General features: G+C 41.6%; 1 protein-coding gene across 9 annotated transcripts in view; it reads right to left on the minus strand.

Moving 5' to 3' along the window:
* The window catches only part of RBFOX2 (RNA binding fox-1 homolog 2), a 170,266-nt gene that overhangs the window by 24,432 nt on the left and 117,945 nt on the right, over positions 1-27,889 (minus strand). For all 9 annotated transcript variants that reach the window (XM_058023107.1, XM_058023106.1, XM_058023104.1 and 6 more), the window contains 4 exons: positions 26,121-26,267; positions 13,004-13,057; positions 3,734-3,826; positions 948-1,008 (listed from right to left, as the gene is read on the minus strand). In XM_058023107.1, the coding sequence (XP_057879090.1) occupies positions 948-1,008; positions 3,734-3,826; positions 13,004-13,057; positions 26,121-26,267 (355 nt within the window). The remainder of the gene's footprint in view (positions 1-947; positions 1,009-3,733; positions 3,827-13,003; positions 13,058-26,120; positions 26,268-27,889) is intronic.

The following is a 27,889-nucleotide window of genomic DNA, read 5'->3' on the forward strand; positions in this document are numbered from 1 at the left end:
ACAGTCCCAAGCCTTTTGCTTGGCTATGTTTCCCCATCTCTGTACCCAAGGTAAGATTTACTTGCAAGGGACCACTCAGTAAGTCGGCAGCACAGCAACATAAAGAATTTTTATCTTCTGAGTTTGGAGTCTTACTTTGTAATCAAAACAGATTGTCACACCAGCTACTACTTGTATGCAGCTTCCTGCCTTGAAGAAACTGTTTGGGAACATTTACACACTGAAAAGAACTTTGCTGCCCGTTTCAGGAGGAAGACTCAGATTCAAAATCTTTATCAAAGCAGCATTCTGCTGGGAGAATCACTTTTTATGCTATATATGCCTATGAAGTAAAATGACTTCACAGAGAACCACCAAGATATCCCAATCAAACAGGATTCCTCACTACCCAAACAACCTGGTCTTCCTCTGTTTAGGTTGACTGGAAAATTCACTGAATACAAGCAGTCTGAAACAAAAAGCAAGCAAACAAGCAGTGCAAAGGCTCTGTTTTGCTGGTTGCTTGAGAACAGCTGTACTTTTACAGATAGAACCTAAATTGAGCTATCTTAAGTTATTAAGTTAATGACTTAGATTAAGCATCTTAAGTTATGTTTCTGCATTCATATTTAGGTATGTATGTGATGGAGTGAGACACAGGAGTACTGCACATCCCACCATATAGAGTCAGCTTGCAGTAGTAGGGCAGGCAACCCATTGGCCCTTGACACCTTCACCCATCTTAGCCACATGGGGCAGGTCCCTACTTCTTTCTGTCCCCACTTCTCCAACTGGAAAATGGTATTCTCCACAAACACTTTTGGGTTATACTGAATGGTATAATGATACAAATTAGAGTTTGTGAGGTTTTCTTGGTTCCTTTTGGTCCTGAGGAGAGGTCATGACTTTTGCCTTTTGTCTTTCTTCAAACGTTTCAGCTCATCACTAGTGCAAACTGTCTCTCTTACCATTTGCATAAGGTGTGACCATCTTCTTATTGGTCATCACTCTCGCAGTGGCATTGTTAACCTGAAAGTAAGAAAGGGGAGGGGGAGGAGAGGGAAGGAAGCACAGAACGTTAGGGAATATGGTGAAAAACTCTCAGATACCACACACACACACATACACACTATACTTCTCTGAGCAAAATAAAATTAAACAGCTAATTTTACATTAATGAAATCTTTAAATTACTTTTAACAGTTGCCATTTAATTATAAAAGTTACAGCTAAACGTGGCATTTTAAAATTATGCATTAAACAAAAGGCCAACAAGAGTAAAGTGCAGATTCTCCACCACCCTGCCATCCCTAGGCACGGGATTATTTACAACTCAGTGATCAAAAGGGCACAACCCTAGATGCTTTGTCCAGGTTCTCTTAGAGAGGCAGGAATAATTTCTGCAGCCCAGGGCAGGGGAACTGAACCAGGTGATGCACAAGCTGACTCGTTTCTCAAGCTCACTGCTGGAACTGGGACCCAGCAGGTCACTGGCAGAACACTTGAGTAGAAAAAGGTAGCCTGGAGTCCCTCAGCATTAGATTTGAACTCCCAAGGCTTGAGGAAATCTCTGGAACATCACCAACTCTTTAAATGATCTACATTCACTGATTTACACCCACCATTTTCAGATCTTTTTCCAGATAATTTTTCCTTGTCACAAATCTCATGGGACAAAAAGAGTACATAGCAGCAGACCTGGATCATTTTTGGGCTTACTGTGCCCTCCACCCTCTTTACAGAGCTCTGCACAGTTCCAAGCGGTTTGACTGCTCAAGCAAGTGGGGTGTTACCGCAGAGATGGTGCTGATAAAGAAAAGATGGACTAGTTTGGAAGCCAAGTTACTGCAGCCCCGTGTCAGCCTCAAAGCTCTTGCAAGGAGGGTGAAGTCTTTATGAATCATCAATAATTTATCAAAACACATGCCCAATGGGAACGGAGGCCAGGGTGAAGAAGAAAAAAAATGGATACAAAAATAGAAGCTGCCTCAGGCCCTTGAGATGTATGGATGGTGGGGGTACACAGGGTGAGGAGTCCAGAGCTACATTTTACTCTTGTTTCAGACCCAAAACAATAGAAACATTACACATTTAAAGTAGAAAGAATGGGAAACAACAATGATGAGACTGAGAGCATGCAGTTAAACACACACAGATAAAAAAAAGAAAGAAAAAAAAACACACCACAATTGATTCAGAGGGTGGGGAGGGGAGGAGTGAGGGGATAGGGTCTCACAGACAATCATTAGATGGAGCGAGTGCCTGAAATCAGCTGCTACAGCAAAGTGCAACACAAGCACTTAAAGGAAAAATTGCCAGAACCAATCAGAAACCACCAGTCAGCAAAGAGACCAACAGCTGCATTTAACTTAGTAAAGAAATAAACTGGGGAGGGGGCAGAAAGAAAAAGAGAGAAAAACAATAACAGCTACAAACAGGTCTCAGATAGAAAGAGCAGCAGAAAGAAGGGGCAGGAGAGAGAGAAGAGGATATGGGTGCATTAATAAAAACCAGCCAAACTGGAGTTCAGTAACTCTGAGTAAGATGTGCAAGGGGAAATCACCATGAAGTCAGTAATCAAACAGCTCAGACTGCTACAAAACAATATGTACATCCAAAGTCCAGGCGGCATTACTCAACAGCATTGAAAATAAAAGGGGGAGAAGGGGAAGGAGGTGGGTGGGGACAACAAGTCAAATCACATTTCGTAGTGTTAATGTGAGATGGCAGATGGATTTTTTCTTTCTTAATTTTTTTTGTAATTTTAAGAAAAATTTTAAAAAAAGAAAAGGAAAAGCTTCTTCTCTAGCACTGTTGTTTCACTTACCGCCAACTCGTACCATCGCCAGCATTGTGTATAGTTACCATGGAAAGAGTGAGTCAAGTGAAGGGCCCTAAACGCTAAACCATCGGAAAGGGAAATAAAAAAACAAAACAAAACAGAAAAAAAAAAAAAAGGCAAAATATGCAGACATCTTACTCAAAAACGGCGGCTTTTTTGTTTCAATATTTGTACTTTTTGGTTTGTGTTTGTTTTTTTTTAAAGAAAGAAGGAGAGAGGGATGATGCCAGTTAGCCTTCAACACAGTGGAACACCAAACTGGTCAACACCAGACAGGCCCAACATATGGCCATGATGGCCAGCCAACATTAACCCTTCCCTCCCTGGCGGCGAGAGCTAGCAGGCTTTTAGGATTAGCTTTCACCAAACCTTTTCTTGACCATGGGCTGATCAAGAAACCAGCAGTGTACATAGTACAGCCCACTTGGGGCTGCTGCCCCACGTGTCCCCACCCCTCCCACAGGCATCATCTCACACTTGCATGGAGGAGAACTGGCCTCAGAGGAAAGAGAGGATACTGGCTGGCCCCCTGCTTTCTTTTTTGGACACAGTTAGAAGTTGGACAGTACTCTTTCAGTTAGTTTTGTTCAGGCCTGGTAACAGGAAATCGGAGCCTTGCAAACTGAAGCAAAGGAAAAATCAAGACAGCAGAAGGGCAAAAACTTGGAGTGGGTGGGAATAAAACTTAATAAAAGAAGAAAGAAAAGGAAAAAAATATCCAAAACAACAATAAAAAATATTCTGTAAAGGGTGTAAACTTCTATACATTTCAGTGCAGGGAGGTGAAGGACACAGACAAACACACACGCACACACGAGACTGGGATCCAAATGTGAAATAAGTGAGGCAAGACACAAAAAGAAATCAAAAGAATAAATATAAAGAAGAAATTGAATTACTGAAGACATGCACCTCGATTTTACGGCCCTCTACCACGGTGCCGTGTAATTTCTCCCTGGCCCTGTCTGCATCAGCACTATTCTCGAAAGTTACGAACCCGAATCCCTGCATGCAGCGGGAGAAGGGGGGAAAACATGCACATCGTTATATATTGAAATACTGATCTCTAGGTAAATAGAGAAAAAATATCACAGTATGAAATCGACATCAGCACAACTCAGCAATAACCTCCTAGAGTCACATTGTTGGTTCATGCATGTTTCATAAATGAAAGAAATTAAAATCAATAAAAAAGGAACTGTAATCATAATAAGAATAATAAGAGTAATTAAAAAAAAAAAAAAGAAAACATAAAAGCAATTGAGGCCAGACCAAAAAAGAAGTACAAAGTTACTCGAGACAATTTTTCATTTTGGTTTGGTTTGTTTTTTTGTTTAAAAACACTAAACCCTGCTCTGACATAGGCAAGCTGGGTAAGCCCAAGTAGGGCTTCTCTCCGCTCTTAATGAACACACAAATTTTGTAGGACCCCCATCCACCCCAGACACAGTACAAGGCATCGACACTGAGCAGCACTTTGTTCCCTTGACAAACTGCTATGAGAGTTTGAGCAACTGGAGTTCATGCCTGGTACCAGGAATTCTGCAAAGCTTTGGGCAAATCAAACGCTGAACCTTACTTTTCCTACCTGTAGAATGGAGACAGTAATAATTACCTACCTTAGAACACTGTTGAAAGGAAGGGCTCTTTGTAAAGCATCCCTTGTTAGCTCTTCAGGGCACAGCTCATGCCTACTCCTAAGCCTGTAACTTCCCCAATGATACACGGAGCCCTGAAAGTAAGCAAGGCTTCCAGGAGGCACCATAAAGTAAGCATTTTTAATGTGAAGATTTAGAGTATCACATACTGTAGTTCCAGAATATTCTTATCTCTGAGTACTGTGGTGGACTTGACTGTAAATCTAAACACCTAAATACTGATTCATTGGTCAAGGCAGGTTTTGTATGACACTGCTGACCCCCTGCTACCCATCTTACTCAGCTGTGTTCTGAAATGGCAACCTCTGCACTGTGGATAGCAACAGATCTCTGCCTGGTTAGAATACAAAATTTCCAGAAAAATCGACTTGCCCTGCTTGGAGCAACCACAAAGGCTCAAGGACTGCCAAAATGTCACTTTAGTTAGATAAATTCAGGTTTACCACATCCATGAAGGCACAAGGAACACATGCCTGTCCTACACACGCTCATCCTGCTGCCAGCTCATGCAGTGGTATAACAGGGCAGGGTAAGAGACTATGCTTCCTTCCACAGAGCTGAGTGCACTGACATTAAGAGAGAGCCAACATGACAAAATGAATTAGGATTTTAACTAGGAGCAAATGGCATCTTAATACAGACAACTGTGATGAGATACTCTTCATGCCATTAGAGAGAGTGGACCCAAACAAAAAGCATTGTTGCATTCTGCTTTCAGGACATTTTAACAACAGCAACAACTGGCTCCTGTGGCTTGGTATAAAGCAAATACTGCTTTAATGTACAGAGAGTAATTTCCACTGGCTCCAGTACCCTCAGGAGCAGAACAACAAAGCTTATATTTGATGCAATGGAAACTCCCTCCCAATGTTAACTGAAGAGTGAGGTGATGAGAGTGATGTACAGCTATGCTTGGCAGGGAAGAGGAGCATGCTAGCCAGGCAACCTCCTTCATGCACCTTGGAATCAGTAAGTATTTGGACTGGACAGCCCAAAAAAACAGATAGCATCTTGATTTCTAAGCATTGTTAGCAATAAGACACAAGCAAGCTATTATTCTTCAAGTGCTTTTTAAAGGTCTTTACAATAGTAATCAGAACAGCCAATGCTGTTTAAGTGACAAGCAGGCCTTTATCATCCACAGCTAGGTTTCCAGCACAAAACTGCCACAAATTTGTAAAATGCAGGGTGGTGGCTGTTGTTTTTTTGAGGGGGAAGGTTTACTTTTTTCCCTCCCCCCTGAACAGCAATAATAAAGGATCTTAGCCAGTACTGCAATGCTGAGATCAACAAAATCGCTTCTTTGGGCTCCAACCCAATAATCTAAAGCTTCAGATAATTTAATTTCTCCAGCTATAAATAAAGAGCTATATAAATAACAAACTGCTCTGCCTGTTTCAGAACAGCATAGAAGTTCCCCGTTTAAATGAATTAAAATCAGAGCTACAAGACACAGGGGCTAATAAAACAGCCCAACTGCATATAACTCTCAAATATGTTGCAGAGAACTGAGTGGGTGCGGGGGGCGTAGTAGCACAGCTGATTATGAAGGAATAGGGTACTGTGCCTGCTTTAAAGAGCCCCTACAGAGAAAGGTAAGCCTGAGAAAAAGAGCAACTCCTTTCCCTCTGGGAGAAAAAACATCCTTTAAAGGCTGGGGGAGGAGGGGAGGTAAAGACTGCAACAGGAATCTCTACTTCCCTCTTCTCTTTTTGCATTAAAATTTCTGTTTGTTCTAGACAAGCCTGTGGAGAACAAATGAAATTTATGTCTTCAGTGATGATGTGAACTGAAAGCTGGAGTGCAGATGGAAAGTAATTCTTTAGACATTAATCTGTGCGGGCTAGAACCAAACTAAGACTATTTTAATTCACATCTGTTTGCAATTAGTAAAGTCTGTATGGGATTTTTAAAAACTACATTATCATTAAATATCTTTAAATTGAGTAGGAATTTTCAGTATTTTTATTAAGTTAACTCAAGGTAGCATACGATCCACATGCAGACTGTATGAATATAATTAACAATGTGAATTAAACCAGAATTAATCTGATTCAGAACAACATAACTAATTAAGCATATTTTATTGACAGATCAGCCCTTAGCTTGTACAACTCTTTGTTGAGCACCATTTAGTGTCAATGCTGAATTATTACTTTACATAGTTGACTATGGCAGTTAGTATTTGTGTCCTCTTGGTTTGTCATATTAATGCATCTCTTAGACATTCAAATTTTCATCAAGAAAAACAGGTGAGCCACACTTGACATTTTTGTTATTTCTAGGTTTAAAAACTAGCAATTAGATATATATACACACATTTTTGAAGTGGGAGAGAAAAAATAACATACATATATTTTTTATTCCTTCTCACAGATGACCTGTAAAGAATAGGGATTAATTTGTAACTAAATACATATGCAACAAACACTTTTCAGTTTTCCCTCAGCAAGGTTGTCTTGACCTTGAAAGAAAAAAAAAGAAACAAAGCAAGAGAAAAAAAGATGGGGCAGGTATCCAATATTTACCAACTTGGCTTTATAGCAGGTACTGGATTGCTCCATAGTAATAGGTATGGAGCCAGAGGAAGGGAAGATCCTAGATGAAAACAATACTTAGGTTTTCTAAAATTTAGATTATACACATAGTTTGAGTTTAATAATGTTACGATAACAAGGCTGAAATTTTCAACAATTTCTCCCCACCAGAAACTGCCACAAACTTCTCCCATGCAGAAAATAAGTTTAACTTCTCCCATGCAGAAGATAAGTTAAGTTTAACCCAGCGAACACTAAATTCCAATAAACATTTTTAGGAGTGGTGAGAAATTTGCAGTACCAGACTAATCCCTTTTTACCCAAAGGTTTATTGAAAGGGCCTGAAGAGACCGAGTAACTGTCACCCTTTTAGTCTGGCCTCAGATTCTGCAATAAATAACAAGCAACATGATGAGCAGTGAAAAAAATAATAAATGTATATATATATAGTATTTGAACGTTTCCATCTCTGAAGAATGAGAAAGAAAATTTACCATGTAACCGTAAAGGGAGAAATCAAAACCAGACGGTTCTCCTGGGTGTGGCCAGAACACAGAAATTAAACAAAAAACAACAACAAAAATAAAATAAAGTAAAATAAAAAAGAAATAAAACCAAAGAAAACTAAACAGAGCCCCTTGAAATCCATGCATTGTTAACCCTTCGTTTGTCATGGAGTTTAGACCAGTCACCTCAGCAGCAGCGTCTTTGCCTTGTACCACTGGAACATGCAGCCAACAACCAGCCTTGCTGTTATCTGCTGCTGTGCTTGTTTCTAACCAAGGTTTTTCTTTTTTTTCCCCTTATTTCAATATTAAACTTTTAGAAGCCTGAAAATTTTGCCAAAAAGGCAGCAGTTTAGGCTACCTGTTTCCAAGGCATTTGGAAAGAGTAGGAGGGTTTCAGCTATAATCCACCTGAGATGAGCAGGACTGAATGCACCGACAGCAACACAGCACAAAACCCAGAAACAAGTTATTGAAGTAACGCACACAAATGCACCCTTCATGTTGGTGAAAACATCTGTGGAAACCAAGCTGCCACCATTCCAGGAGCTCTTCCAGCTCCTCCCAGCCCCTGCTATGCTTTGCATTAAGGTACGTACACATGTAGAACCTATCCGTGTACCTGTGCAATCTGGTGAGTCAGATGCAGAAATTAACCTGACTGGAAAAAAAAAGCAAGTGTATCTTCAAAAAAAAAAACTGCAGGGCTATTTTTAAGCTCTATCATTTCCACAATCCAGCTTGAGCTGCTCCACTGCCAATCCCTGCTGCAAAACAGCAGAGGGGGCAGAGGCCAGCAGCGAGGAGCTGGAGCCCAGCCTGCACTGCTGGGCAGCGAGAGCCTGGGGCTTCAGAGCAGCTCCAGCCAGCTCAGGACAGGGGCTTCACAGCCCCAGCCATCCCCAGCGTGTGCTGCTCCTCCTCCCTTCAACTGATCCTGGACCTCACTGCACGGTCCATGAGTTTAACAGGCTGAACTGACTGAAGACAAGCTCATTCCTCTCCCTGCTAATTTAGCACCTAGATCCAGCTCCCTACAGAGTGAACTGAGCACTGCAGGAAAAGCACTCTCACAGAAGCAGTAGATGAGCTTATACTACGCAACCATAAACTTCAGCCTGAAATGCAAGTTTAAATATATCAGTTCAGTGTATGGACTAACTGATCTCTTTAGTTCAGTATTGCAGACTTCAAGGCATGAAACCAATGAACTAGGATAAAGGGAGACTGGTCATGTCTCCTTCATGCCACTGGCATCCTAAAATGATTTGGTGACCTGAGAAAGTGATGCTGATCACCAGTACTTAAATTGTTTTTAAACCTCATTGTATTAACAACATTGTTTGTATTTCTGGTTCAACTGATGAAATCTGACAAAATTATAAAATTAATTAAAATGAAAACAAGATTTCTAATTCATTTTATGTAATAAGGGGCTTTCCACTGAATGGAAACTAGGCCCAGAACAAGAGTGCCTCAACTCAAAGTACCTAATCCATTTAAAGTAGAAATAAATGCACATGCAAACTTACAATCTTTAAGGCACCATTATCAAAACCTAGTCACATTCTTATCTTAACCTACAGTTAACTGCAAACTTGAAAATCCACACAGCTTCCACAGAAGTTTTTAGTTAATAAAGGTTTACTTACATAAATTCAAACACCAACAGATGCAATTTCTTTCATAACCAACTACACAACTAATTTTTAAAATAAATATGAAGCACTTATAGACCCTATAGTCCTATACAAGAATTTGGAGATTTGGGTCTCCCAAGTGGAAATCAGTGAGGGACATAAAACTTACAGTATCCTGAAACCACGAGCTCCTCTGCATTAATATGAACTCTTACCATTTTAAAAGCTACAAACAACCCCAAAACCACCAAAATCCACTCCCTATTCAGCCAAGATTTTGCTGTATCCTTACATACTCCTGGTCTCTGAATGTCAATGAGGGCACATCTTGGAATGCCACACGGTACACAGCTGGTGAGCAAAGAGCTTGGATTCCCTTCCCCTGCAGTTTTACAAATGCCACAGGGTACTCATTACACAGGCAGACTGCATTAATTCTGCAAATATGTCCACTTGTTCGATTCAGCACAATAGTTCACAATATTTTGCCCACAATAGATGGGCAAAATACCCATCTAGAGGATACATCTCCACTAACAAAAGGAGCAGGAATCCTCTCGACTTCCTCTGGAGGTGTTTTATACACGGTTCAGTGAAGTGCATGGTAAACTGCAACCATGGGCAGAATGCTATTTAAAGGCACTTATACCAGTCAGAACTAGAAATGTAATGGTAAACAGGATAAATGAAACAAACAGCTAGTTTCCTGGAAGCAAGCAAAAAAAGCCAAATACATCAAGGGAAGACTGAAGTCATTCTATTAAACAAGAAGAAAATAAAATGCAATTCAAGGAATGTTTAAAGTTTTTATCTTGTTTCTCACACAGAGTGAAACAGTAGCAGTGTGAGGCCTACCAGGGCCCATATATTCCTACTAAACAGACTGAATCTGGGAAGAAAGCGAGTTACAAAACAAGAATTCATATAACTTTGAGAGAAGAATCAGCAAAACTCATTAACTGCCTCCTACGCTGTTGTGATAGAGAAAGTCAACAAATACCATTTCTGAAAGAACCTGAGGTGAGATGGATACACCCAGCTCCCTCTTTGGTCACCAAACTCTGTAAGTACACAGAGATCCTGAAGATGCAGCCGGTTTGATAGATCTTCCCCAGGCTGTCAAAGAAAACTGCCTGGTCATCTCAGGTGGATTCAAAATGAAGAATGCTACCTGAACACCTCCTCCAGTCCCTCCTACTGACAGCACTGGAGCGATCCCAGTAGAGTTCTCCCGCCACAGCTCAGCAGGGACAAAGCGCTGCTCAACCCCCTGGCACACTGGGTGGGGGCAAACCCAGGGCAGTTTGCAATTTACCACTGTACCTTTAAAATATTTACAAAACATATACACAAAACACTACAACCCTTAGGAACCCAGGGAGGGGAAGGGAGCATTGAGAACACAGCACAAGGCAGGCAGCAGGAGCATCTGCTTTCGGATTCCCAAGAGAGAGGAGAAGAAGAGAGAGAGGTTTCATATCATTAGATTAGAATGGAAACCACAGGGCAGGAAAATGCATTCAGATTTTTTTTCCTAAGGTGTAGGAAGAACCCAAGAGTGAGTGAGTGGCCTCCAGAAAGATCCATTTCCTTTGCTTCACCATCAGATCACCAAACTGTAGTTTTTCCATTATTATGTGAATACCAGGTGCTTCGTGCAGCTACACCCCACTCAAACACTGGGGCCTCCCATTTTCATGCTAAGCAGGAAGAATCTTGCATTCTTTTTAAAAAAGGAATTATTTTGGGTGAGAAGGATGCAAAGATACAATGAAATAACTCTTTGGCTGTTTTCTCATTCTGTTCAGATTCTGGACAACCCTCAACACAGGCTACTAGTTTTGTAACTGCTTTTTGCTGTGAGACAACAAAAAAGCAGTAGAAAACTGCATGGTTAATAAAGACTACAAGAACATTTCTCTTTTTTTTCTTTTTTTTTTTCCAAATATTTATTAACGGTTCAGGGTTAACATTCATCAAGGAACTCTTCAGCAATAACTTTTGTTTTAACTGAAAACCAGAAGCCTTGGGCTTTAGCAACAGCACAAGAAGGTACTTTTCATAGTCATAAATCAAGACTTCACAGAAAAGCCTTCAATGTCAATGTTGCCTAGAAGGGAAAGGGCAGCCGTGGGCGTTTAATACACATGGCTGTATGGATGGGAGAGAGAGAGAGTGAAGTTCATGTGTGAAGAGGAAAACACTGCTCTGGAAAGCATAGGCAGTGGGATATGAAGAACATTTTGCCAGACCAGTTATTTTTGTTCTTTCTCTTGCAATTATATGTGAACAAGTAGGGATTTGATAGAGGCCAGAGGCTATTCTCAAAACCAAACAATAATGACTAAAATCAAGAGTAATTCACAGGTAGCTTTGGCCTATAAATATCAAAAGAACAGCAGAGAGCAGAATAAATATTTACAAATTCAGCATAGCTGATTGTTTTGGTAAAGCATATAGATTTTTAACCATGAAGGGAAGTAAAACTCTAACTAAACCATATAGACATTTACTTGTTCAGACTATCTTGTTAAAAAACAAAACAAGAGAAAACCATGGTATTAAGCAGAAACAGAGGATGAGGGGAAAGGGCTAAAACTCATGTCTTTTGTATACAGATCAATGGCTTTCTGGTTTCCAGATAATACAGGACTGAAGAATTTCAGAATGCATCTTGGGCAACATGGGTGGAAATTTCCAGAAGACTCTGAACGTGAACATACCCCAGAATATATGTTGAAGCAAAGAGGCCACCATAAAAACCGTGGACCTCAAATCCAAGCAAAAGGCATAGACTCTAAACCAAAACTGCTTAGCTGAATTGCAACTTCAAAACCTTTTGTGTGCATGCACACATGTGCACACACGTGTGTGTGAGGAGGAGGGAAATTTTGTTTTAATTGAAAATGGGAATCTTAGCATTGATTAAGTCAAGCAGAGTATAGACATGCACTGTGCAAGCTTCCCCCATAGAGCTTTGGCAATGCACCTCGCTCCTGACCTGCAAAACTCCCTGCTATTCCAGTGCTGAACCTCCTGGGCAGAGAGAGAATCACAGCAATTTGTCATTGTGGTGATACTGGTTACGTGATGAGAACCAATTGCCAATTAGGACAGAGACCACTGAATCTCTCTGCAGCTGACCTGAGCAACATTTGAAAATTCATCTCCAGAGATATAAATTGCCATTAACCCTCAACAAAACTTGCCTCTTAATATATCTGTAAGAAGAAAATATGAGTGTGAATGCAAATTCTGTGGGGGAGGTCCACATGGGGCAGGACAAGTGGAATGAGGATGCTTATATTAAAGCACCAAATATCTCAAACATGAAAGGTCAGTATCTCAGAAGTGCCAAGTAAGTCTGCAAAACAGAGTATATAAAATCCTTTCACATATGAGATATGACAGTTTTTCTACAGAAGTATTTTAATGCAATGAAAATGGCAGGGATGGGAGTGAGTTTAGCTTTTGTTTTTACAGCCTCCCATCACACAAAGCTGTTTTACCTTATTCTGCCTTCCTCACAGGGCAGCCATTGCCAATGCAATGGAAACGTGTTGGTATGAAGGCTCAGCTGACTGAGATCCTGTTTGTTCAAAAGGCTGGAGAACCTGATCCCACAGACAGGAGCATCTCTGAGCACTTGTACAGGCTGCCCAGAAACAACCATGCTCAGACTCTCAAGTCAGAGGGAACAGGAGACAGTCCCTAAAATAGCTTTTCCCTTCCCCCATCACTCTAATTCCTGCTGATCTCTACAGAATATGTTCTCTAGGCAATGAACTGCCTTTTACTCTGCAATCAAAACAAGAGAAGTGGGTACAGAAACAGGACTTACCTTCGAGCCACGTTCATTAAAGATTATCTCTACATCAAGGATTTTGCCAAATTGCTGCAGAGAGACAAGGGAAAAGAAAAAAAAAAAAAAACATTTATTTTTGTCGGTACATTTTTCCTACCTTTTGCAAGGGCTGGCTTAGTGCAAGAAGGTAGGTGAGAATATTTCCATTTCTAGCACACAGGCAAAGGCATAAAATTCCAGTGACATGACCCAGTTCTCCTGGGTTGAGATGCAGTTCATCATGGTCACAAACTCCAGGTTTTCTCACAAAAGACTAAAGGAAGAAAAACAATCTCCAGAAGAGTTTTAGGGATTTGAGGAAGCTCATCTTTCCCCCATTAATCTAAAGAATTCTTCTTTCCTCATTCTACTATTTCACCTAAGACAATGGCTCTATGATTTCATCTCAGATATCCAACAACATTTCTCACATATAATCCAACATTTCAGCTTCCTCCTGAAGTGGCTATCACAAAGAGAAACTTAAAAGTGATGTTTCTCTGGAGGGAATAGTAACATAAGACTCCCAGCCTCGGGGAATTCAAATACTAAAGCTTCTTTCCTTCCCTTTGTTTTCCAAAACTCTGAGCCTTCAAAAGAATTTATGGCAGATTCAGAAACCATGAAAATGGAAAATTCCCAACAGTTTGTTTTTCAGAAAAAGATCACTCAACTTAAACCTGTGACATATAGTAGGTGGTCAACAACCTATGCAAGCTTATCACATGTAATAGAATTCTGTCCTCTGCCTCAGCCTGGAGGCTCCAAGGTTCCAAAGAGCTCCCTATTTAGCACAGAAGGAAATCTACCACTTCTGTGGAACCATGTATGGATTACATCTTTCACCTTGCTAGGAACTTATTAAAATATTTTAGTGAAGCAGCCAGACTCAGAACAGTAGCCTAGAAGTGAAAGTATCACCACTTCAACAGAGGCTCACGGTGCTCTGTCCTCCAGGAGTGTCAATGCTCTACTTCCAAACTGGATGTCTGCTGTCTAGAAAGACAGGTCTAGATGTCACTTTTAGGAGTGTGTATATGGAATAGTCTTCATTTTAGAGACACATACTGTACTCAGACAAATGCTAGATCAGTTTTTCCTATTCCATTATTTAGGAAAGCTTCCATCAACATGGTTTTGATTTAAGTTTGATAGCAAATTAAGAAAGGATTAACAAGAAAATAAAGAATGGTTTCACAGTTAAAAAAGATGGTGAACACAGGGTCTAGGCACTGGGACACTCTCCCCTTTGCCCAGCATTCTTAAAATAGCATTTGCCTCTTTTTTTAATTTAACAGTTGCGTTCAGAGTCAAATGAGTATAATACTCATTCTGTTGGTGCCCCTCTCAAAAGGCTTGTGGCCAGAGTTGAAAATCTGGAACATTTACAGCAGAGAGCCATGGTGGCTGAGGAGAGGCTCTGAATATGTTAAGCAACAAAAAGTTGCCGAGTCCCTTGAACTAGTATTCCACAACTGTCTGCAAGCAAACAAAACACTTCCAACAGTTTTAGCTGTAGTTTCTGTCTGCTTGTCTTCTCCATTTTGAAAAAGGAGATCTTGGTTCACAGATGTTGTTTTTACTGTTCTATTGTTTAAGGACAATACTTGATCCTCTATTCATCCCAAGAACAATTGAATTCACAACATCCTACGTTACACAAGTTTGAATAATGCTAATGTAAACATGCATCTTCCTTGAAACCTCAACATCTCAACAACTTAGGCTTGATCCATGCGGGTTCCTTTTTTTCACTGCTTCTCTGCCAAACACAGCTAAAATACGTTTTCTATTTCTATCCCACACTTGGTGTGGGCTTGTCAATAAAGGAGATTAACTGTTGATTGCTTTTTGTTGTCTTTGTTGCATACAGCTTTGGTACTGCCATGAAAGGAATCAGTCATGATTGTCATGATTGCTTTCTTGGTAGACTATCTCAGCATCGTTACATGACGGGGGCTGAACCAATTCAGCAGCTTGTGGCTGCTGAAGGGCTGTCCCTGCTCCTTTGTCCTTCCTTGTCTGGTCTCACCAGCCTTCCAGAGCTGGCCTCAGCTTTCATTCTCACCTGCAGATAAGCTGATACAGCTCAGCAACGTTGCGAAAACCCAGCCCAAGAAAAGGAACATATACAAAGATTTTGACAATTTACTGAGCTGAAGTGGCTTGAAGGGTCAGTGAGCATTACAGTTCAAAGAAGTAAAAGGGAGCAGAAAGTAGCACACCCTGCCCAAGAGCAGGATCTGTCCCCTGCCAGATCAGCTCAGCTGCCTAGCCTTGCCACACACACTGAAACAGCCAGGCTCTCAATAAATGCAAATGCCAAAATTATTTTCAAAATCTTAAAAGCCATCAAAAATCACCATTTTCTACCTCATTAGAATAATCTTGAAAGAGAACAAACTGTGCAGCTCCTGGTGCACAATTAGGCTGTGCCATCCTCCCCTCTCTGCACAGGCGGCTGGGCTGGATCCTGGGGCATTGCTGCCAGCGGTGCCTGCCAGCCCTGCAGGGCTGAGCTCCCCGTGCAGGGCTCCCACCCAACAGGAGCCCTGTGCTGGGCCTTTAACTCCTCATGCTCCCACCCAACAGGAACCCTGTGCTGGGCCTTTAGCTCCCCGTGCTCCCACCCAACAGAAACCCTGTGCTGGGCCTTTAACTCCCCGTGCTCCCACCCAACAGGAACCCTGTGCTGGGCCTTTAGCTCCCCGTGCTCCCACCCAACAGGAGCCCTGTGCTGGGCCTTTAACTCCTTGCGCTGGCAGAACGCCGGCGGTGACGCTGAACGCGAGAGGTCTGAGCAAGCTGCACAAGAGGGGGCATGGCCCTCCCTGCCCAGGAGATGGTGGAGGTACAGCATTTCCTACATGACAGAATTAAGAGCCTGCAGTCACAGCAAACACAGGCTTGACATCCACTGCAATGGGCTACATCCACCATGCAAACTGCCCCAGTCTCTTTTCCACCTGGGACTTGTGCGTGTTTGAAGAGGCAAGGGGAAGGATTTCCCTGGGAGTGGAGAGCAGAAGACAATGGGGGCTGACTGGGGAGGGGTTTCCTGCTCCCCAACATTCCCTGAAGGAAAGCAGAGCTGGGAGGCAGGACATGTGCTGGGCTCTTCAAGGCCCTGCTGCAGCCATTGCCACAGCTCCTAACACGAGATCACTTGTCCCCACTGCTGCAATGGTTACAGCAGGTCCCAGCACTAGAAGGCACTTTTTTTGGTAGCATGCCAGAATTTTCCTGAAGAATGAAAGCAGAAAAAAAAGGACTAGTTCATTTTAACAGTTTATAACTCCTTCAAAGCTGAATCTAATTTAGTGGAACATAAAAAGGCACTTCGTTTCCCGATGGTGCTTCGCCTACCAAATGTCAACAGTCTATTGCAAACAATCGAAGTTTTAAGAGCTCCTTAGTGAAAGGTCACAATTTTTGTAAGAGAAATGCTAGGCCATCTAAATACAAGGGTCAACACCAAGTGTCCTCATAATAATATTTTAAAATAATGTATATACAAGCATGTTTGTATTGCTCAAAAGACATAGGGACTGGCCAAATAAAATAAGTCCCATGCTTAAGGCATCCATGAGGACTAACTCTCTAATCTCTAACCTTGGAGACATGAACCACTGAGCTCACAGACTTGATTGGCTCACTCAATGACTACCAAGAACTTCTACTTAGAACTCTGCACAGCCTCTGGAGGAGGTATTGCAGGGCTACCTGTCTCAAATTCTCCCCACCATGATTTAGAAAGCTTACTATGTGACCAAGAGGCCAGCACTCCTTACCACATCAGGTCACGCAAGCAGCCACCTCCATGAACTGCTCACACACATACCATGTGATGGGAAATTACACACACACATGGTATTCCAGTTATGCCACAGCAAAGGAGCTATAGAATCTTGTTTTATCTTACTGGTCTCTTCCCTGGAATGAACTTGACAAGCTTTTAGTTATTTGTGGTAAAGCAGGTAAATGAGAATCAGACCCTCTACAATGGTAGCAGGGAGTGTTGGAAGTAACAGTTTTTAAGAGGCATAAAGATACAAACAGACAGGAGTTATGACCAGAAACTAATCTTGCTTGAATACAATCTACCTTATCATAGATGCAAAGGCTTTGTGCAAGAAAAGAGATGCATGCTGTGTGTTTCTTTTCACACAGATGTCAGGAAGGCAACAGATTTTTCCAGCTGAGGCCACAGCTACATTAAACATAATAAATTTGAGAGATCTGGCACTAGAGAGCTTTTGTCTTCCAAGGCACTGACAATTTGGTAGGGCCCCTCCTATGTGCTCTGTTCCAGCTGGCCCTGACTCCTATGCCTGTCTAGGGCTTTCAAAATCAGCTCCAAAATGTGCCAGACAAATAACTTAATCCTGAAGATGCAAACAACAGGGACTACAAGGCAAATTCTCTAGAAATCACGGAACAACAAAAGATAATGAGAGACATCATGTGACAGCCTTATCCCTACAAGAGAACACTAAATGTCCAAGCAGTTTCACCAGCCCTACAAAATTCACTAAGACATGAGTCCAGTGAGCTATCTGAACTTCATTTCAGTCCATTCTTAAAGATGGTCAACATTCAAAATAGCCAAGAAATCGACATCTTGTGCAGGAAACCATGAGGAACATGAGCAAGAGCATTTTATAAGCAGGACAGATCCATGCTACAGAGAGAGTCCGCTCCCTAGGTCCCAGCTCCATGGGATATAATTTCAGCTGAGCACAACTGACTCCATCATACTGTGTATTAGTCAGTGCTTAGTTATGGCAGCATGGTCTGCCAGAGGTACACTGTCAGCACACCAACTTCCTCACCCAGAGCTGAGTCACATCTCTTCAAGCAATGGGGCCAACCCATGTCAGCCAAGCTACACCACTATGCTTTGCTGACAGGAAGATGGAAGCATCAAGGATTTATAAACCAAAGCACCATCACATTTTACCAAGAGAACAGATAATGAACAAGCACCAAGCAGCCCTTAGTAGGGTTGAGCTGTTGCCCAAAAAAATACACATTTCTGAGAAACCAGACTTGACAGGAAGCCAGACAGAGTGCAGATTTCTAACAGGATTTACAGACTACAGCCATCACAGGAAAAAAAAACCAAAACAAAACACAATGATGAACACAGGGTCTCAGTCATTTCTTGTTCTCTAAACCCCAAATAAAAGATTTTCACACAAAACAGTGAGATGGGGCTGAACATTATTGCAGGCCACCACCCAGACAGAGGTCTTAACACAAGTCTATCTTCCAGGTCTACTCTTCCAGCTCCTTGTCCTGCTTTGTGCCATTCCCCAGAGGTGTGACTGCAGTGTAACCTGGTACTGATGCTGTAGAAAAGGGTACTTGGACCCACGCCCACAAAAGCAGCATACATTCCAAAATCAATTTGAGAGTACTTAGCATGTAGACTGAATCCATATGAAGCTGGGTCAATAAAAGACAACTCCATGTAATTTTACCCAGGCCTTTTATCCAATTAAATCCAACTACTGCATAACACTGTTTACTGAATGACATTCAGCACAGCCTTGCTGCAGACCCACCTAGCAACTCTTAAGAAAATCTAAAAAAATCTTAGATAAATGTATGAGCCAGCTATCACTGCCTTCCAGCAGAGGGTCAGTACAGAAGTTGATAGCAGAGAGCTTTCTCAGAGTAAGAAAGACAATACAAGATCTATTGGCAGCTGCCGGGGCACAAGCACCCCTGCACAGCATGGCCATGCAGAAAAAGCACAATGTTCAAGCAGCACTGAGCACACAAGTCCTTTCTGAAAGGTGGTTTCAGAAAACACCCAGGTGAAACACATCAATATAATCAGCAGCACCTCTTATAACTCTAACCAGCACCAGCAAGAACAAAGCCACACCCAGTGACAGGGGCTCACTGTCATCACAGGGAGAGCTTGAAAACAAGAAAAGCCACAGAGAGATCACTTTATGCCAGAATATTTGCTCTCCAATAATGGCACACGGGACCTGTTACATGCAATTGGTGGCCAGTAGTACTGGGAGATGAAAAATCTAAAATACATCTTGATATCCAGAAGACAGAATCTCCTCCTTGGAGTGTCCAATGCACTCAGGAAGCAGAGTCCCCTTAAGCAAGTGTGCCATTGCTATACTTTGGGCCCAGTGCATCAACACCTGCAGGTCAGAGCTTCTTGCTCTACCATATTATTACCCATAGATCTTAACACTTAAACAAGTACTTCTTCCATTGCCAATACCTGTGCATCACTAATTACTTCTGTATTTCAATGTATTTACTAGCAAATACTGACTTCTATCAAGTTCTTGCTGACAAAGAGCTGTAGTCTAATTTGTTATTGCTTTAGCCTCAAACTATAGGCTTATGGAGGTGTTTTGCTCTCTTGACACCTGAATGAAGTTGGATGAGAAATTATATCCACCAGGATATTTTAGGAAGTGCAAAGTGACAAAATGTTTCCTCAGAGGCCAACATTTCAGGGCTGCAAGAGCTTCCAAAAGTATCTGAGCTTGCAGAACTCTGTAGCTTGGGTCATACAAAGTAGTAGTCTACCACAAAGATACATCATAAAGAACCTTGCAGTAGCAATATGAATTATGCTTAGAGAAGAAAAAGGATAACATCAGCTGCCTGAATGTCATCCTTTTACAATGTAAAAAAACAGTGGCTACCATTCTGTCACCTGTAATAAATGAGATTATTAATAACTTCATTAACTGAAATTAATTAAATGGGACATAATAGTCACCTTTACAGAAAACACCTATGGGTTATTACTGCTGTAGCTGATAACACACAAAACCTCTTCATCAATTGGGTTGATTATGCTCCCCAGCTAACAGTCCAGAAGTAGTAGCTATGGATTGAGCAAGTTTTAGTAAAAGCAGGGTCTCCATTTGAAGCCAGAGTCCGCAAAAATTCACAGCCTGTACTGTGCTAACCCACCTTAATCTGCAACCCTCATCAACATAGCCCTTTTTTTAATCTTACCCTTAACTGAAGAGCATTTGACCACAGTAAATTCTGAGAAACATCAATTCTGACTCCTTGTACTGCTGCTCTCACGACAGGTAAGAAAGATTTTGTGCAATGTTCATCCATATGAACTACCAAAACAATCCACTTGCTTGCTGTCGTGGAGACAATTCAAGATTCAGTTTGAGAACAGAAGGATCTTCCTCTTGAAGGCTGTTCAACCCTGCCTCTATCTTCACCAGGAGACTCTGAAGTCCATCCAGCTCAAAAGTCCAGAAATGGCCAGACTATCCCAGCCAATTTTACACTGGGATGACAACAGCTTCTTGAAGCATGAAAGGGAAGGGCTGAAGCTACAAACCATGAGGTGCAAGCACAGACACTATCAGAGCACAAAGCTGAAAGGACTAGAAATATGTTGAGGGGAAATATCAACTTTCTTCTGCATACACGGTCCAGAACGGAAGGGAACATCCTACCACCAGTGTAGGAGAACATGACTACCATCATGTCAGGGGCCTTGCACACATTAGCCAAAGAATGTCCCTCAGAAAATGGACAGTAAGATTCTGAAAAGAGAGTTGCTAATTTGTTTTTAACACTGATGGCAACTCTTCTTCTCCCTGGTAAGCTGTTCCATTGTTCAAATAAACCTCAATGACTATGAATTTTTTTTCATATTTCAAGGGGAATTGTGTTAAATCTCAGCTTCCAACTGGAAAATCTTATGACCCTAAACAAGACCTAAACCCCTTGTCAGCAGGTATTACCCATATTTAAGCATTTGTATTGAAATGACTTACCATCTCCTAACATCTCTTTTTAATAAGCTGAGTAAATAATGTACCTAATACCTTAGTAAGTTAAAAAAAAATCACTCACCTTTCAAGTCCTAGTTTATTTCTTTTGGTCTTAAACTGATCTCAGAACTGAATAAAATTATGGAGACACAGTCTTTTCAATTTGGAACATGAGCAAGATCACATCCCTCCTTCAACCTGATAAGCCCTTTGAATTATTGAAGCAACTATCTTCAACAATCACTAGTACTCTCCCAAATCAGTGTTTTCCAAAGAAAGCTTTCCATCCTAGGAGCACGGTCCAGTTCCCACGTACTCAGTACTCTGCAATGAGCTGCATCAAACACGTTTTTGTTGGATTTATCATCAGTCAACCAGGCATATCTACTCATTCTCTAACAGTAACCTTATCTGTCTCTTTCCTCCTCCTCAAATAGTTTTCTAACTGCAAACCTTACTGGCAAAGTTTTAATAGTACCATCTCCATGGGCTGATACAGATACTAAACAAGACAGCGATGGAAACAGATCCCTGGGGAAATTGACAATAGAAACAGTCTTGATCACAGCTATCTCCCAAGTAACTACTACTTTTTATTATCTATCATTAGAGGGTTTTAATCCCTCTAATGTGTGTTGTGCTTGAGATAAGTACTATTTTTCCTAAAATTTGGTCACTTGGAGAAATTCAATTGGTTGAGCAATGTTTCACTCTATCAGTATTGCTTTGTACAATCTTGTCAAAATAGACAAGACAGCATTTGTCTGCAAAGATGTATATTACAAAGTTCTGCTAAATAGATACCAACATGTTTTTTTCAGATTCTAATAGGCTTCTCTAAAATGTTCCAAAATTATTTTTATCTTGGATCAACATACAGATAAATAGTTCTCAGCTCTTTGGGTCATCCCTTTCAGGTTTTTTACAATAGTGAATCTTGGTGGGCGTGCTCCACCCTTCTGCAACTCCCCTAGCTTACAAGAATTGCCTTAAAAAATTAGTATTGATGAATAATGAACTCCTTGCTTTGGCTATTATTGTTGGACATACCTTATCTAGATCTGCTGTTTTTTAAATATTAGTGAGTACTGTCTCATCCTTCTCTGTTATTAATTATGTAGAAAACCAGATGAGGTAAAAATAACCCCTCTTAAATTCTAAACACAATCAGTTGGGGGTTGTTTTTGCCCTGTTTCATGTTTTGTTTTGCTGTTGTTTGTGGGGTTTTTCCCCAAAAACACACAACTACCTCCAGATTTTATACTGTACCCATACACAGACCTTTTATCTTTGCATGTAAAAAACCTGATGGGTTCTCTAAACTTAGGTCACTGGTATCTCCATGACTAGCACATTTCATTTCTCACCTGCTTCTTTGCTGAAGTTTGTACCTATATTCACTTACTTCTATTTACTTCCTCCTACTTGCCTAAAGTGCAGAATGTTTTGAGTTTTATTACCACAGTTTCCCCAACTGTGGAGTCATGCCTTCCTGGCCATCAGTATGATGCTGCTGAATACTTTATGGCTTCCATTAATACTTCCCTTTTAAAGGTACCTTCCTGGGCAGTTATCCTGCCAATTGTTTAAACTCCAAGAAACAGACTATTCTAAAGCTCCTTACAGTGCTGCCTGATGCCATATTCTGTTTGCACAAAGCAAATACAGACAAATAACAATCACCGGTACCTAGGCAACTGTGGGACTTCAGGTCAGCTATTAACTCTTCTTTATCTGCAAGAACAAGGTCAACTATTGATTTATTCCACAGTGGGTGCAGAACTGTGTGCATTAAAAAACTACCAACTCCTTCTAGAAGCTTTCTGGAAGTCTTTTCATTGGCCTCATGAAATGTAAAGTAAATATTACCTGTTTTAAGCAGACCATATTATTTGCCTCCCTGTAAGATGCATATATATATATAAAGGAAATATGTGGTCTTTTCTTGAGGATATCTCAAGGACATGTTAGAAACACATTATGGCTGAGAGACCGTCGGAACCCAAATAATTTGAATTTGTTAAGAAATCCTTACGAGTGCAGCTCTGCCAAATGGCGCAGGTTTAGAAAGCGTTATGTAATATGCATTTAATCACACATGGGACAACATGTTTCAAGTCCACCTCTACTCAAGTCTGGACAAAAGCATTAGATATTTTCTGTGCCCCAGGACTGGGCTGACCTCTTGCATGCTGTTCCATCCTTGAGGGGACTTCTTTACTCCCTCCCTACCATCCCATTTATTTCTTCCTCCATGGCTTTACTGTCTACCCAATTTCTCTCTTTGTACAGTAGCTTGGGAAAATCACTCCAGGCAAGGATTTTGAGTCTCTCAGATATGACGTTGAGGAGATGTGACCTGACACACAGAAGGGAGAGGGAGAAGATGGGGGTTACAGGCTAGTCACAGCTGAAGACTCAGACAACCATGAGTCCCCTTTAGGAGTAAGGGTAGGTTTCAGTGAGTCACCCAAAGGAGAGCATCCTGATCCTGAAAAACAAATAGGAGCAAGCAGGATTCAGAGAGCATGCTCTCTTGCTCGAGGCTATGAGCATGCTGAGAGAGGCAGCACTGAAAGAAAAAGGAAGATGTGCAAGAATCATTCATTATTTCCTTGGCAAAGTAGCAAAGTTCTCTATTACAGAAAAATGGCACTTGGGGTATCATGTGTCCCAGAAGATGAACACTCTGCTGGCAGGCATAACTCTCAGCAACCACAGGGCCAGGTGAACTACCAAAAGGTTTTACAAGGAATATATCATTTATCCAGTTAAAATCACATCAATGTGCTGGAACTTGAGATCATATTTATAGAAAAAATAAACACCAGAGGAACACCAGAAACCAATTCATATAGCATTATTCCCCATCCCTCCTATGCACAAAAAGGGCACCATGTAGGCCCAAAAAAGGAGAAGAAATCTTAAAGCAAGCAGTTAGAGTGCATTTTCTACAAGTCACTCCTTAGGACAGCAGTTAATTTAAACTGCCTAGGTGTCCCAACCTGCAAAGCATAGGCAAGAGCCACCAAGACAGGGATGTCCTTGTAATTCCATCTCACCCGTGTCTCCCACACCAGGAGCACATGGCAGAAAAGCATCAAGGTGAACAAGTGTGAAAAGGGCTAGCTGTCAATTAAGCACCAGTCCCAGGAGAAGGGACAGCAATGGGGAACACTTTATGTAAGCGACGCAGCTCCCAGGAGAGGGGAGCAGCCGTGGCACAGAGCAGGATGTGATAAATACAGACTGGAGCAGGTGGTCCAAGAACTGGATGTGATTTCAGCAAGCATTTGTCCAAACAGGACAGAACTGCCTGCTGCACAGCCCTGCAACAGTAAGAAGCAGGCTGGAAAAACCACAAAGCAGAGCAGAAGATTCAGCAATCACAGATTGCCAGATGAGTTTAATTCTGAAAACATTCCCACAGGCATCAAGAGTATAACAATAATCTAAGGTATGAACAACATGGAGGCAAACCCAGGCCTCTTGCAACAGAATCACAGATCCATGGCTTTGGCTGGGAATTGACTCCAGAGGTCATTTGGTGCATCCCCTGCTCACAGCAGGTACAATGAGATCTTTTTGACCAGATTGTGTCCAGTCAAGTCAGATACCGTCAAGGATGGAGGGTCCACAACCCATCTGGGCAACATGTTCCACTATTTTAGCATCCTCACAAAAAACCTAACATTTTCCCGGTATCTAATTGATAAATCAAAGGCAGAGAGGCCCTGGAAAGAGACCTAGACAAATTAGAGGGTTGGGCAATCACCAACCATATGAAATTTAATAAGGACAAGTGCCGATTCTGCACCTGGCATGGGGCAACCTTGGATGCCCTGACAGATTGGAGAATGAGATGCTGGAGAACAGAGCTGCAGAAAGGAACTGGGGAGCCTGGTTGATGGAAAGTTGAGTATGATGAAAGGCCTGAAAATTCACTCTTGTTGAGTACATTAACATTTCCCTCAGCCCATTTCTTCAGCCTGGCCAGGTCCCTCTGAATAGTAGCCTTGCCTTTCTGCATTTTGACCACTGTTTTGTTCCTTTTGTACTGTCCAAGCTACAGACAGATAAGCCAAATTCTTCTCTCATTTACACCATTGAAGTCCATGAATTAGACACATTTACAATACTGCAACACTACTTTGCATGTGAGCGTGTGCCTTTGTGCATGCATACACACCCACACCTGAGATGCTCAGGAGATGCAACAACTGAAACAGAAATACTGCAGAATTTGGGGAAGCAGCTGCTGTAAGTGAGGACCAAGGTATACACTCTAAGCCTAAAGTGACAAGAGCTTTGGGCTTTCCTGACTTCCATTCACTGGACTGCACCTTAAAAAGGCAGCAGCTGTTAACTTCATAAATAATAATAAATATTTCTGAAGACTTTAAAACATGCCATCAACCCAGGATCATATTATATCAACAAGTCAAATACTCCCTGATGATGATATGACATATAGATGACTTCACCTGAAGGTTAGGTTATGAGACATCTAGCTCATTTATCCATGTTCACATGGACAGAGTCACCACGTGTACTCACATAAACAAATTCTTCCTCAAAGAGCTTATAAATCAAGAATCATGAATAGCATCCAAGGATTAGGGAAGACAAACTATGTGGTCAAAAGCAATGGAAGGTATATCATACACAATATAAAATACCATCTGACTTGCACTAGCTTTTCCACATGCAATCACTGCTTGGCAAATTGTTTGCAGCCATCTTTCATCACAGAAATAGATCATGAGGAAAGAAATACTTCAACATGCTTCTTCTAATGTAACTGAAAAACAGTGCTTTGCAAGTCAGTGTTTAATCCTGGCCTTTACTCATAAATAAGGTAAGGTTTCATTTTGTTTTGTTTTTTTTTTTTTTTTCCCAAACCAATTGTTAGATTACACTGAACATTGCTGTTCAGAGAAGCTGTGGGTTGCCCCAAGCAGTGATGTATGCCCCATCCCTGGAGGTGCTCATAGCCAGGCTGGATTGAGCTTTAAACACACCTAGTGAAAGATGTACCAGTCCATGGCAGGGGTGTTTGAACTGAATGATCTTTCAGGTCCCTTTCAACCCAAACCATTTTATGATTCTATGAACATCTTAATAGGAAGACCATTGTTATAGTTCTCGTGTGTATTAACCAGCTAAGTTAAACACTACCAATTGTTCTACTCCTGCAAATATATTACAGCGTGCTGACTAAACTGAGGGGGAAGGGCTTTTCATTCACACAAATACACAGCACCAGGTGTCCCACCTGTGGAGGAGGAGAATCTGCCATGCCTGAAGAGGTGCTCATAACTTACCCCAAACATCTGCCGAAGGTCAGGATCTCGAAAGCGGAAGGGAATGTTAGACACATGAAGTCGTTTTGGAGTGGATTTGCTCTCAGTATTCTCACTGCTCTGTGTCTGTGATTGCTGTCCATCTGTCTGTGCCCCTCCTTCTGTCTGCTGAAATCAGAAAAGACAAAAGTGTGAGCATGAGCAGAAATCACACAATTTCCTTTCACGTGTCTCGTCTGCCCCTTCTCAGGTATCAGCACTGCACTTGCAATGGAGCCATCTAGCACCTGGCAATTATTTTGATAAACCCAGTAGCACTTAACAATCGATCTGTTGTTCTTCCCCTCCCTTTCCATGAGTAAACACTAATGAGATCTCAGCCTCCCTCCCCTCCTATCACCTTCCAGCTTAGTAGATTTGTCTTTGGTTTTCTTAAATTGCTTCTCTCTTTTAGCCCATTCTTCCTCACTTCAGCTGCTACCATATGAAAGCTCTAATGAAGAGACAGATCTCTCATATCCTGGAGCTGGGAGGTAGCACCGCCACTCTAATCTCATGTGGCAGGATGTTCATGCAATCATCAAAATCCCACAGCTGAAGTGGCAGCTCTTCACTGGACCAATACCAGAAGTGCATCCCGAGGCAAAACGGCATCTGCTCTGTCAAGCTCCCTTCAGAGAAACATTACCCTAAAAGAAGGTCTATAATTAAATGGTAAAATCCATATAGGAACAGCTTACGGATGTCTCTGATTAACTTTTTGCATACATTTAAGTGAGCCCAGGAACAGGAAACAGTCATCACCACTGCAAGATTTAGAAAAACTCTAAGTCCTGCTTTTTGCTACCAATTCCACAGCTAAGAAAGGCAATTTGTTCCACTGCTCTCAAGTGCTGACTGGCATGGCAAAGAGAGGTCAAGGGGTACACCAGGGGTATTTGTTCACAGAAAAAGTACAAGAAGCAGGCAGATGGAAAAGGGAGATCTGTGTGCCAGACGAGAGTCCTAATGCCTGCACAGAGATTACTGGCAGGAGAAAAGTAGGGAACAGAACCTCAGCTGCTTGTGTGAGCTTCGACTGAAAAGAGCTAAAATTTGAGCACAGCACCAAATATAAAGGCAAGGCTCCTTTGCAATATAGCTTGATGAGAAAATAGCATTTTTCACACTTTAGTCAGAAAGATGACCTCAAAACCTCAGAGCCACAGAAAAAAGCAGACTACAATTTAGTCGGTTTTATTGCTCTTGTCCCTTTCCAACTGCATTCACTGACAGGCCAAGGTATTCAAAGAGCACCCACCCACTCACTCTGTCTCCTGCTGCTTGCCTCAGACTCCCAGGAGTTAAGCTTTGACTACCCATGTGATGCACTTTAAAGTGTCATTTCAACTCTTTAGATGCCAACCTGACTTCCCCTTAACCCATCAAGTAAAAAGAAGTCCTACAATAAGGCAAGGACTGTAATTGCTAAGAGTCAGTCTTTTTAAGGCACTTCCCAGAAAACATGTGGGCCTTAAAGATGTAAGGGCTGAGGTTTTTGCTGGTTTGGGTCCTTCTTTCCACCTGTTTTAAATATGCAATTTGTGTATCAAACATGAAAGAAACCCGAGGGAGTTGCCCACACCAATTCCCCGACCACTGACTGGACTTGCTAGATTGCTCTGCACATAATTCAGTATACAACACCTCACAAACATTTGGAAACATGTCTTCACAGACAAACTCAATTGGCAACTAAGAAAATATCTTCTGCCTAGAAATACCACTTAAAGATATGACCTTGAACTCGC

This window comes from Melospiza georgiana, chromosome 4 (genome assembly GCF_028018845.1).
Source record: "Melospiza georgiana isolate bMelGeo1 chromosome 4, bMelGeo1.pri, whole genome shotgun sequence".
Classification (NCBI taxonomy): Eukaryota; Metazoa; Chordata; class Aves; order Passeriformes; family Passerellidae; genus Melospiza; species Melospiza georgiana.